We start from the raw sequence: 13,340 nt of genomic DNA on the forward strand, positions 1-13,340 counted from the left end.
TTTCCACAATTATTTTGTGAGTGCATCCTAACATTACTGCAAATATAATGCTGTGGGGCTGTCTTGGCTGACAAGACACTGCAACATTGCATAAATATCAAGAGCGGTACCTCTGGATTGGCAGACCGGGGTGGTGGTTCCTCTCTTTAAGAAGGGGAACCGGAGGGTGTGTTCCAACTATCCTGGGATCACACTCCTTAGCCTTCTCGGTAAGGTCTATTCAGGTGTACTGGAGATGAGGCTACGCCGGATAGTCGAACCTAGGATTCAGTAGTCGCAGTGTGGTTTTCATCCTGGTCGTGGAACTGTAAACCAGCTCTATACTCTCGGTAGGGACTTTGAGGGTGCATGGGAGTTTGCCCAACCAGTCTACTTGTGCTTTGTGGACTTGGAGAAGGCATTCGAACGTGTCCCTTGGGAACTCCTGTGGAGAGTTCTCAGAGAGTATGGAGTATCGGTCTGTCTTTTTTAAAGTTTTGTAGTGTATTTTTATATGTTTAATGGATCTTAAGGCCTGTAATAAAGATTGATGATAATGATGATTGTGGCAGTCTGAGCCCTGTATGATCAGTGTCAGAGCTTGGTCCGCATTGCCGGCAGTAAGTCAGAGCCGTTTTCAGAGAGGGTTGGACTTTGCCAAGGCTGCCCTTTGTCACCGATTCTGTTCATAACTTTTATGAACCGGTTTGGTGGCTGAAAGATTAGGTCTTCGCCTTTTGCAGATGATGTGGTCCTGATGGCTTCATTTGGCCAGTATCTTTAGCTCTCACTGAATCGGTTGGCAGCCGGGTGTGAAGCGACTGGGTTGGGAATCAGCACCTCCAAGTCCGAGTCCATGGTTCTCACCCAGAAAAGGGTGGAGTGCCATCTCCGGGTTGGGGAAGACATCTTGGGGAGTTAGAGTACTTCAGAGTCTTGTTCACGAATGAGGAAAGAGTGGATCGTGAGATCGACAGGCAGTGCAGCATTTTCAGTAATGCGGATATTGTATCGATCCATTGTGTCAAAGAAGGAGCTGAGCTGGAAGGCAAAGCTCTCAAATTACCGGTCGATCAACCTTCTCATTCTCACGTATGTTCATGATATTTGGTTTACTACTGTAAGGACAAGATCACGGGTACAAGCGGCCAAAATTAATTTCCTCCATTGGGTGGCGGGGCTCTCCCTTGGAGATAGGGTGAGAAGCTCTGATATCCAGGAGGAGCTCAAAATAGAGCCGCTGCTCCTCCACATCGAGAATAGCCAGATGAGGTGGTTCGGGCATCTGGTCAGGATGCCACCTGGAGGCCTACCTGGGGAAGCAGGTCCACAGGGAAGACCCAGGACACTTTTGGAAGACTATGTCTTCCGGCTGTTCTGGGAACGCCTCTGGATCCTCCGGGAGGAGCTGGACGAAGGGACTGGGGAGAGGGAAGTCAGGGCTTCTCTGCTTAGGCTGCTGCCCCCGCTAACCGACATCAGATAAATGGAAGAAAATAGATGGATGGATAGATGGCTTCTGAAATTACTGCAAATATACTATATATTTAATGGGGCAACATTGTTGAGCAATAATTACGATGTTCAAATGTCTGAATAAATGAAACTTGAACGAATATCAAACATTACACCACAAAAGTCATTTTTTGCATGTTCTCGATGTTCTGTGCTACTTCAAATATTATGACAATTGGTTGTGGATTTTGTTTCTTTTTATCGAAAATATTACATAGTCTGTTTTGAATAATTGAAGTATTTCAATTACTAGTCTGTTAAACGTATTAATTCCATAAAAATGTAAAACTACAGTTTTTTATTTCCCACACCATATCAATAATAATGTGAGATAAACTACTATTGTTTAAATACAAACTGTGAGTTGTTGGCAACACCATTCTGTTAATGTTCTCCCAAACAAACACATTTGTTTGGACTGTAATAAGATATGAAATTAAATGTTAAAAATGAGTAGCTCTCAGAAAAAAATTGATTGGAGACTCCTGCTATAAACATGTAATGTTCTAATCACCTTCATCATGAGTGTGTGTGTGTGTGTTGTTAATTTGTTCATAGAATGATGAACAATTTATTGAAAAGTACAAAGTTGGCATCAGTGTGCAACTCTGCTCTTTTCTTATTGTCATCTTTGCCAGCAAGAGTGTTCAATAAATGTAAAATGCTCATTTACTTTAGTTATTCATCATTTATATGTAAATCACTTTGTTTATTATATGTAAAATTATCAATATCCATCCATCCATCTATTTCCTACCGCACCTTTTGGGGTCGCGGGGGGGTCTGGAGCCTATCTCAGCTGCATTCAGGCAGAGGGCGGGGTACACCCTGGACACACAAGCCACCACCTCATTGCAGGGCCCACAAAGATAGACAGACAACATTCACACTCCGTTTCACACACTGGGGCCGATTTAGTGTTGCCATCAACCTATCCCCAGGTGCATGTCTTTGGAGGTGGGAGGAAGCCGGAGTACCCGGAGGAAACCCACGCAGTCACGGGGAGAACATGCAAACTCCACACAGAAAGAATACGTTGTGTGTTCATAGTTTTGGATATCCAGAATTGAATAATTTTGGATATCCGGAACTGAATCATTTGATTTACATTATTTATCATGTAAAAATGTATTCAGTTTTGATAAAATAGCGCCTTAGTTCCAAAAAGTATTGCTGAACTCTTGTTTTGATTTTTGCTCACTTTTTAGCTCCCACTGGGCACTCACGGGGATCTCACAGGGCTCATAAAAAGTGAATGCACATCAGTCACGGCCAATTAAACCAATTAATAAATAATAGATTTTAGTTCTGTGGGAAAGGCTGAAATGCAATAACTAATGCAAATGCCACAACCCAACAGCATGAAGCTACACGACAACAACAATGAATGACAGAAATCACGTTTGTATTTGTTGTAGCCTTTGCAATTATGGCGATGTTTCTTGGCCGTTGTAATCCAAACTAATGTAAAGGCTTACAAAGCAAACTATTACAACAGTAAAGCATTTTATGACTATGATGCGATAGCAGGTAAATATAAAAAAAACATTGTTTTCAAGTCAGACATATTGTTATGTGCATAAAATAGTTTATGCCATCTGAGTTGATTTCCAAACATCTACAAATGACACACAGCCACAATATTAAGTTAACGAGGAAAAAACAATTCAGCTTTTATATGGATAATAGTTGCAATAGTGGGCAACATTAATTTCACAATCTGATTGTAATTGTAATTGAAGTGCATCATTCCAATGTCTTCACTGTAAGGAATAACAGGGAGAAGATGACGGGTTACAATAAAATGGACAGTATTGTCACATCAGAAGGAGGATCATTAATTAATATTTATCAATAAATCAACTTAAAGACATTTTGAGTTTTGGTGAAAATACTGTCTTTTTTAACACATTGGAGGATTTGAATGAGGGGGTGGGGAGTGTAAACATAGTGGGCAGCAGTCTTGGATGTGACAGGTGGGTATTCACAAAGTATCTCTTAAAGGAAAAAATATAATTAAAATAAGAAATAAACTGAATGAGATGGTTGTACTTTGTGAATGTGGGAATCTAACAAATAATTGCAGGTTGACAACATTGACTACCTCATCCTCCTGTGTGTCCTCTGTTGGTGAGGACTGTCTGCTTGTCTGTGCAGCTCCTTGGTTCTTCCGCCGGATGGAGTTACGTGATTCATCTGTGATACTTTGAATCTTATTGGTGCGGCATTGCCCCAAAACATAATGGCAGATAAACAGGAAAGGCACCAACTGTTATTTTTTTGCCACTGATGGAGCTGATTTTTTTGAAGGTTGGAAAACTAGTTTGTTTTTTTAATACAAGGAAATGATGATGCGGGCAGTGTGCTGTTAATAAATCATAAATTATATCAACTAATTGCAACATGTTAAAAAGGAAGAAACAGAGACAACATGTGAGAGTTGTTGTACCTCTCTCTCCCTCTCGGTCTTGGAAAGCTGCATTTGTTTCAGCATTTGTGAGCGCTGCTCCATCACCAGAGTCTTCTCATAGGTGAAGGCTGAGATGTCGTTATCGTGCTGCACACAGGAGGAAATACACATCACCACCACACTTTACAACTACCAGTGTAGTTGGTCCTCATTTGTACGACGCAGAAAGAAAAACATAGAATAAAATGAAACACAACACCACATTCCTATTGGTGGAAAATGTTGTCTTTAATCAATCAATCAAAGCATGAAAAGCCATTTGGTTGCAGAAGGGAGAATGAAAGGGGAGGCACTAGTGCAAACAAGTGGGAAACTGCTTCAAAGACGCCAATTATGTCTTTGAAAACTCAACACATGCCTGACATCCCTTGAAATGTTCAATAATGTTTTACAATATTTGTCAATTCATCTTTCTTAAGGCCCTTTACTAATGTAAAAAGTTGAGCCTCAAAGTCAAAAAGGAAAGAAGCATTTACCATTTCTACCACTTCCACCTCTGCATTCAGTCGCAGGTGGTAGAGGAAGGTCTGCAGATCTTTCTTCATCTGAATACTGTTGTCATCCATCTGGGCCACAGTGAAGATGCGCATCTTACACTTCCTCCACACCTGGAAAAAGAGAAAATGTTTATTAAATGTGCTTGAATTTGTGTACCGTATATTCCGGACTATAAGCCGCTACTTTTAAGGCTTATAAGAAGGAGCCGCTATTGTAAGGATTTTTCTTTGCTGGCAACCACAATAAAAATAATTGTATAAAATAAACTAAACAAAAAAATTAAGCGGGTGTTTTATTGTTTGTGCTATGGCGCCATCTTTTGGACAAGTTTGCCCACTGCAGCTGCTGTAGTGTCCTTCCATTTACCTGGAGTGCAAAAATGTAATCATTTAATGAAAATTTTAAGTATCAGTACCAGGTGATACCGCCTCTGTAACTACTTTGTTTTGGCTCAAATCAAATTTGTAGTATTAAAGTTAAAGTACCACTGATAGTCTCTCTCTCTCACACACACACACACTTGGTGTGGTGAAATTACCCTATGCATTTTAACCTATCTCCTTGTTCCAACCCCTGGGACGTGAGGGGAAAAGTGAGCAGCAGCGGTGGCCACGCTAGGGAGACATTTTGGTGATTTAACCCCCAATTCCAACCCTTGATGCTGAGAGCCAAGCAGGGAGGTAATGGGTCCCATTTTTATAGTCTTTGGTAGGACTCGGCCATATCCCCCATCCCGAGTCACCACTATACATGAAAACATCTATTATAATATGTGGTGTGAGGTCAGCCAAGCACACACAACCAAAACCCCTTTGCAGATCTGCAGATATTTGGTGACAATCAATGCAGATGTTGCAAAAAAAACATTATTGTCTGTCATAAAGTGAAGGTGATGTATTATAAGGCACATACATGATGGCATGTGAGGCGTATATTACCAACCAAGACTTAAACGATATCATATGATATCCTCACATTGAAAATATACTGTATTTCAGTTCATCTATAAGTCATTCCCGACATTAACAAGTACATGGTGTAAATCTTGGTACCAAACTGAGAAAATTGCAGTATTTTGAAATACACACACATGCAAACCCACCTTGTGCTGTCGCAGCAGGAAGGGCAGCAGCATCAACATGCCTCCGTCATGCACCACCCACCACACATCAATGGTGCCCTCGCCCAGGCGGTCCTGGTTGGTTGGGAAACTGTCCACGTTCTTGGCCACAAGTAAGGCTTGGTGGGCAGATGTGGTCTCCCGTATGCTCTCTGGTTGGATAATGACAAACAATATGAGGACTTCTTCCAAAATAGGTGTGTCCCAATTTAATATTGATCCAATATCAGCAACAAAACAAAACAGTATGTGATGATTTGTACGTGCAAGTAAAATGTGTGATAAAGTCTGCAATACTAGCAGTCCTGCAGAGTGTTTACTTGTCCAAAGTTGGACGGTCTGTTAACATCTAAATGTCCTCCAATAAGCACACAAGGTTGATATTTTCTTGTATTTTACTCAAGTAATTTAAAAAAGGTAAAGATGGTAAGCGATAGGGTACTAGGAGCTAGCAGCTACACAACAGCAAAGCACAACAGCTAGACATACGTAATAAGTGGGCACATTTGTCAATATAAACAAGTATCACATAATCATAATTGCATATCAATTAAATACAAAGTCTCCAAGGCAAAAGCGTATTACAAAGCATCCAGTAACCGACATGTCAGCATCATTTAAATGACAGTCATCACCTTAAAGTTAAGTTAAAGTGCTAATGATTGTCACATACATTAGGTGTGGTGAAATTTGTCCTCTGCATTTGACCCATCTCCTTGATCACCCCCTGGGGGGTGAGGGAGCAGTGGGCAGCAGCGGTGCCACGCCCGGGAATCATTTTTGGTTCTTTAAACCCCAATTCCAACCCTTGATGCTGAGTGCCAAGCAGGGAGGTAATGGGTCCCATTTTTTTTTTTATAGTCTTTGGTATGACTCGGCCAGGGTCTGAACTCATAACTTACCGATCTCAGGGCAAACACTCCAACCACTAGGCCACTGAGTAGCTTAATTTAAAGAATTAAAAAACAATAACAGATCCTCGTCAACTTAAAAACAGCTTAAGTTCCTTCCAGACGGTTAATAATAGGTTAGTGTTTTTCATACCCATCAATGTTGTCTGCTTGACTAATTTCTCTTGATCAAACATTTTCTAACATTCCACAGTACAAAATATTATATGATGTGTATATGATGGTTAGTGATATTGTATTGGATTAATATTGGTATCATATTGGTATAGTATGGGCAGTGAAAAAGTTCTATCAGGACACCACTATGAATAGACCACATTTTTTTCCACAGCATGCATTATCAATCAGTTGTCATCCATCCACATTCTGCATTTAAACCTGTGAAGTTCCTCCATGATTGTGGATCATTTGATTGCTTCCAGGTTCCGGGCCAGGCCATTAGGACCGTGTTATGCTTCATGCCTCCCAACCCGGCTGACTGGATCAGATGAGAGACGCCATCTCGGAGGTTGGAGGACACGACAACATGGCAGAAACCTTTGGTCCGTTCTGCCGACATAGAAGACTTGATGTTCTGAAAATAAATTGATCAAGGAAAAAAATAACTCATGAAACACTTGCTATTAAATTTACATCATTAAGATTTAGTGAGTCTAAATAAGACAATCGTAACATTTTAAGAAGTTGTTTATTGACATGCCAATATAATTAATAAATACAGTACCAGCTCAGGACACATGTTTAATTGGTTCTGAGACAGCTTTTATGTTGAAAAATCATGAAGTTAATTAAAATCAATTTAATTGGTAGTTGGCCCCCAAAAAACTCACAATTTTACCAACTGTAACAGTAACATCAGCAGCAGCTTCTCCATATTTTCATGGATAAATGTCCGCTTTTCAGATATTATTTTAAACACTTGACTGGCGTTATGTACTTATTCAGTATTGTGCTGACTAGCAGGGCTACGCTCCAACTGCTTCGCCAAGTTAGCTACACAGTCGATCATCCATCCCATCTGTTTTCTATCGCTTGTCCCGTGCAGGGTTGCGGGGGGTCGCTGGAGCCTATGTTTTTGATTATTTCTTTCTTAAATGTGATGATTAGCAACCACATTTTCTTCTCATCACTGTCCTTCACACACACTTTCTTCCTAACCATGCTTGGAAAAAACAAGTTATGTCCATCTCTAGCTATAGGCTAATGCTAGCAAGTAAAACCGGCTGTTTTGATCGGATCTAACGAGGTTCACTGTGACATTCGCTACGCCAAATCTTAACTCCTATTTTGCTTTCAATCTAATATTGCACAACAAAAAGATGACAGATGACATATCTTGAAAAAAAAATGTAATCTGGGATTGTATTCTGAGGAACTACTTTATTGTAAAAGTACTGGTTTGCGCTGTATTACAAATAAAATTAACTGCAACAATGTGTAAGCCATTCATCTGAATTAACTTTGTATGATATTTTAAATCTATTGAGTTGCACCTGCATATTTTAAGACATTTTATTATTAGTGGTATTTCTATGTTTATTATGCCTTTTTTCTCCTTTCAAAAATGTTGCTGCTGTTTTAGTACATTGAAGCATGTTTTTAGCATTTTTTGTCACAAATCAAAATTGATGCAAACAAAACTAGAGCAGAAGGATTGAGGAAAATTTAATTATAATTATTTTGCCTCATTACTGTCACATTGTAAGTTTGTTTTTTTGACTTTATTCATCATCACATAATGAATCTTTTTGATAGGAGCAGCAATAATATACATGTTTAGTACAAACTGTATTTTTTAAATGTTGACTCTAATTTTCATAATCTATTAAAAGTCAATTGACTTGAAATAAACATTTCAATCAATCAACCAATCAATCAATGTTTACTTATATAGCCCTAAATCACGAGTGTCTCAAAGAGCTGCTTTGTAATTCATTGTTCCATATAGAATCATAAGAACAACAAATACTATATTTATTTAGATAGGAATCAATAAAGTACTATCTATCTATCTAAATATATTGCTTTGCCCTACACACTGAATAAGTGACATATATATACAAAATGTATATACACAGAATATAGACAGTATATATACAGAATATATACAGTATTTTGGGAAAATGCATGAAAGCATTTTAGCCGTGAAGTGGTGTGATGATTGGTGGAAAAGTGCGGATAGGGAGGGGTTGATTTTCAGAGTTTGCTTCACCACATATTTAAAAATTACTTTTATCTGCTTTAAATAGTAAATAATTTGTTTTAGAAGGTAAATTATTAACCTACAGAGGAAAAAAATGCTGCTGCTATGAATACAGCACAGGGCCTTGTCTTACCGGTCGATGTTTACATAGTGCTGTTGTGGAAGTTTAATTTAGTAAATACTGCAAACTGTATGCCTCTAATTGCTGAGTAAAATGACATTTAATATGTTTAATAGTGTCGAAGGCACATTAAAGGGTTAACAGTAGCAAACATGGGAAGTTTTGGGGCTTTTTATGGGTGTGTCTATTATTTGTGTATAATCTACTGGGATGTACTGAATGACATCATTGCTCATGATATACTTTATATGACTTTCCAGATTTCACATTAGTAATACTGATGGTATTTGTACTATACCTGTTCTGCCTTCTTTGCCTCTGTCTCTTTGGTCAGAAAGGTTCCCTCTAGTACGTTCCCAACTATCGTCAGGCCTTTTCCCGCCTTCAGCTGAGAGGTGAAGGACAGTAGGCGAGGATGTTTAACTGCTTGATCTGAGTCCAGGTTCAAGAGCACCAACAACTGAGGCCTGGAAAACAAAAAACAAAAGAAAAAGTCAAGTTTATTAGCAGTGAAGAAAGAACATTGTTTACATCAAACACAAAAAAACAACTGTTAGGTAGAGAATCTAAAATGTGTAAATTACACACATAATAAATTTAAACATGACCTCCAAGAAATAAAGAAATATACCTCCAGTTTTTGGTGTGTGGGGGAGCTTCCTCCAGACGAATGAGGGCAAAGCGAGCTGCGTTTAGTGACAATCCACGAATGCCATCTCCCCATTCTTTCTCTGCCCTGATAAAACAAACATTGTTATTGTAAATATTAAATGAGGAAATACAATAAACTTCATAAAAATAATAGCTAAGGGGTAGAAAGCACAGAAGCCACACTCTGTAATCATGCAGATGTTTACTATATGTATAGCCTATCAAAGTACAGTATGTACAGTATAAGTATCATACACGTCATAAGGATGCCAACTGGGACACAGTTTTCGGAATATTACTTTTTCCATGTGTAATCTACTGTATTTATAAGTCACAGTTTTTTTCATAGTTTGGCCGGAGGTGCGATTTATACTCAAGAGCGACTTATGTGTGAAATTATTAACACATTACCGCAAAATCCATCCATCCATTTTCTACCGCTTATTCCCTTTTGGGGTCGCAGGGGGCGCTGGCGCCTATCTCAGCTACAATCGGGCGGAAGGCGGGGTACACTCTGGACAAGTCGCCACCTCATCGCAGTTACCGCAAAATATCAAATAATATCAAATAATATTATTTAGCTCATTCATGTAAGAGACTAGACGTATAAGATTTCATGGGATTTAGCGATTAGGAGTGACAGATTGTTTGGTAAACATATAGCATGTTCTATATGTTATAGTTATTTGAATGACTCTTACCATGATATGTTACGTTAACATACCAGGCACCATCTCAGTTGGTTATTTATGCGTCACATAACGTACACTTATTCAGCCTGTTGTTCACTATTCTTTATTTATTTTAAATTGCCTTTCAAATGTCTATTTTTGGTGTTTGGTTTTATCAAATAAATGTCCCCCAAAAGTGCGACTTAGTATGCATTTTCGGCAGGTGCGACTTATACTCCAAAAAATACGGTACATCTGCAGTGTATTATAAAGCTAACCTTCAAAGTGTATTTTAATTTTGGATATCCTATAAATGAGCAGTTTAACACTAATAGATGGTATGGTGTCTTAGTTACAGACGTTCTTAAGAAGTTACACTAAGAGACATAAATTTTACAATTAGACAAGGTTGAAGAGTAGGAAGAAGCAAATCTTATATTCAATCCTTTCCCACACTACACAAAATTGATACTAATTAATTACTGATTTTCACTTCCTGTGTGAAACAAAAAGGGGTTGAAAAAACATTTCAATAAGAATTGAAATGACACTAAATATTGTACATTGTAAAGGAAAAACAAGATTCTAAAATAATGAAAAACATAATCGATATTACACCTTCTAAATTTAAAATAAGCTCGCATAATCTAAATCTACTTTAAGAAATACACCATTAAAATGTAATTTCAATGTCAGTATCGTATAAGGGATTTTTTGTAAAGTTTAAAGTTTTACTTAAATGCATTTTATTTGTTGTCAAAACCAGCAAACAGTTTGCATTGCAAGTGTATTAAAAATATGATTTCTTATTATGGTCAAGATCTGTAGTTGTACTCAATTAGTCGTAAACTCATAATCAATGCAGATAACTTTCCAGTTTGTTGTTCAGATGAGCTGTGCATGCTTCACAACTGTGCATGTCCATAAATTACAAACTAATTTAGAATACAAGAATAGAGTAGAATGTATTTCACCCGGCTATGCACCATCTACCTAATGATTAAGGAGATAATGCTAGAGAAGGTGATTTTACACATTTTCACAAGACTATCAAACCTTCATCGATTCTAAGTGTCATCATTTCATAGGTTGTATGTATGAATGTGATGATACACTCATCTTATCATACAAAATAAAGTCAAAATAGACATCTCCGTGTAGCTGACCTGGCTAAATACATATTGATTGATTGATCGATGTGACACACCCTATTTGGTTGACGAGAATGAGACAAGACAAGACTTGAAATTAAATCTTAAGCAGGAATTGTAGAGTGGGTACAGTTCCAAGAGCCCCCTATCAGCAGGTGTTAGCAGTGTACAAGGGGCTCATAATTACCGCTTTTAAGAAAACTACTAAAGCTATTATTTATTTTAGGATCGGACAAGAAAAGATTTTCCTAATTTTTTGTCTCAAAAAACAATGCAGGTGCACTTTGAAGTCTTTTATAAACTTTCATGCATGATCTACACAAACTATCTGTTTGACTTGTTTCCGCAAATAAAACCGAAAATGCTAAAAGTTCAAATAAAGTATATATCCTTTTGAGAAGGTCTTTAAAGTGCATCAAAGGTCCATGTATTGCTTTATATTTGAGCTGCAGTAGTGATATTTACAGTGTAAGCAAAGCACTCAATGTGCGGCTCCAATCCCTCGCTCAGTGCTAGACGAATATATCTATTAATATTGGGGGGAAAAAATGAATCATTCACCCGAATTTTTAAAGGGGAACTTCACTTTTTTGGGAGTTTTTGACAAGCAAGGAAACAAGGAAGCAGATAATCAGTCGATCATGTCAACATTGGCGCATAAGCTCGGGATCACGGCGCCATTATTAATAGCTTATGTTTGCATAAGCACTTACAATAACATCACTAATACTTGGTCAATATTCAAGTCACAAAATGTAAATGGAGTATTGTTGTTTTTTTATTGGGTTTTATGCGCTTAATAGATGACCTTCCGTCGGCTCCGCTTATTTACGTTTATTTACGAGTTAGATTGCATTTAAAAAAAACACATCTGTCATATTGTCTTTCTTAATGATTGTGAAATATAGGCAAAATTCCCAAAAAAGTGAAGTTCACCTTAAGCATGCAAATAAAGGACAACTATACAAACATGACTGTATTTACTGTAAAGATTATACTCCCATGACAGATTATCTAATAGTTGAACATTGAAAACAGTTTGTTTACAGTTCATGTGTTCATTATTCCTTCTGATATGCATGCGCAATAGTGAGGGATGCACAGATTACTGAAAGATGCATTGATTCACAAAACTCAGAATAAAAATGTGTGCGAAAAATATGCTTGACGCATTAAATAAACAATTTTGATAGAATTACTTTGAATTTTAGTATAGCTTTCTATCAGACTTCGTAGTCACTAATGTGTAGTAAAAAAGTCCTTCTCACCCTCTGTATTCAATATACTTGTAGATGCAGCTAGCGATGGCCATGGCAACGATGGCATAATACCAGGAGGAAATGAACATGAGAGCGAGACACAAGCTCATTCCCACGAAGGACAGAGTCCTGCAAAAGACAACAGCAATGAGCAGGTCTAGTGTACTAATTGTTCTATTTATAGAACAGTGTCATGTCGTTGCCTCATTAGTGGATAGAGCATTTTGGAATTAACAGCTGAGAGGCTTAAAAGTGGAGTAAAATGATGAAATGGACAGGACACAAATGTGTTTTCAGAATTAATCTTAATAGAGGTGCAGATGTGTGTTGCTGTGGGAGTGGCCTAAAATGCTCAAACATCAACTATCTCAATAGTTGCAGATCGAAACGGTTTCTATGGACTACAAAGCTTAGAATGATTCGTTTGACATCAACTTTCACAGACCAGTGGTAATATTTGAAGCGTGGTCTCCAGTTGGGCGTTCGCAGTAACGTCTGGACTGCACAGGCCAGGTTGACGAACAAGTAGCACATAAGGAAAAACCTGTTGGAAAACGATTGCATATCATTTTTATCATCACAATCTTTGCTGTATGAAATATTGCATCAGAACGAGGGACTTCAACAGGCACAGAAATGTTTTTCTTTCTAGCTCGTTTTTATTGGCCCTCTGCATATTGTAATAAAACATGTATTATAACTAACACATTTTATTCCGTTCGACTCATTTGCTCTGTCATCTTAAACACAAGTTAAGATGTCAATGTTTAGCATATATTGCTACATGTATA

The 13,340-nt window shown here is 37.9% G+C and overlaps 1 protein-coding gene across 7 annotated transcripts in view; it reads right to left on the reverse strand.

The window, feature by feature from the left end:
* Positions 1-13,340, reverse strand: part of slc12a7b (solute carrier family 12 member 7b) — a 152,879-nt gene that overhangs the window by 16,099 nt on the left and 123,440 nt on the right. For 5 of the 7 annotated variants that reach the window (XM_061922147.1, XM_061922146.1, XM_061922148.1 and 2 more), the window contains 9 exons: positions 12,995-13,093; positions 12,559-12,678; positions 9,449-9,553; positions 9,116-9,284; positions 6,872-7,067; positions 5,565-5,734; positions 4,441-4,572; positions 3,944-4,051; positions 3,599-3,706 (listed from right to left, as the gene is read on the reverse strand). In XM_061922147.1, the coding sequence (XP_061778131.1) occupies positions 3,599-3,706; positions 3,944-4,051; positions 4,441-4,572; positions 5,565-5,734; positions 6,872-7,067; positions 9,116-9,284; positions 9,449-9,553; positions 12,559-12,678; positions 12,995-13,093 (1,207 nt within the window). The remainder of the gene's footprint in view (positions 1-3,598; positions 3,707-3,943; positions 4,052-4,440; positions 4,573-5,564; positions 5,735-6,871; positions 7,068-9,115; positions 9,285-9,448; positions 9,554-12,558; positions 12,679-12,994; positions 13,094-13,340) is intronic. The other 2 variants (XM_061922150.1, XM_061922149.1) reach the window with 1 other exon arrangement.

This window comes from Nerophis ophidion, linkage group LG15 (assembly GCF_033978795.1).
Source record: "Nerophis ophidion isolate RoL-2023_Sa linkage group LG15, RoL_Noph_v1.0, whole genome shotgun sequence".
NCBI classification, from domain to species: Eukaryota; Metazoa; Chordata; class Actinopteri; order Syngnathiformes; family Syngnathidae; genus Nerophis; species Nerophis ophidion.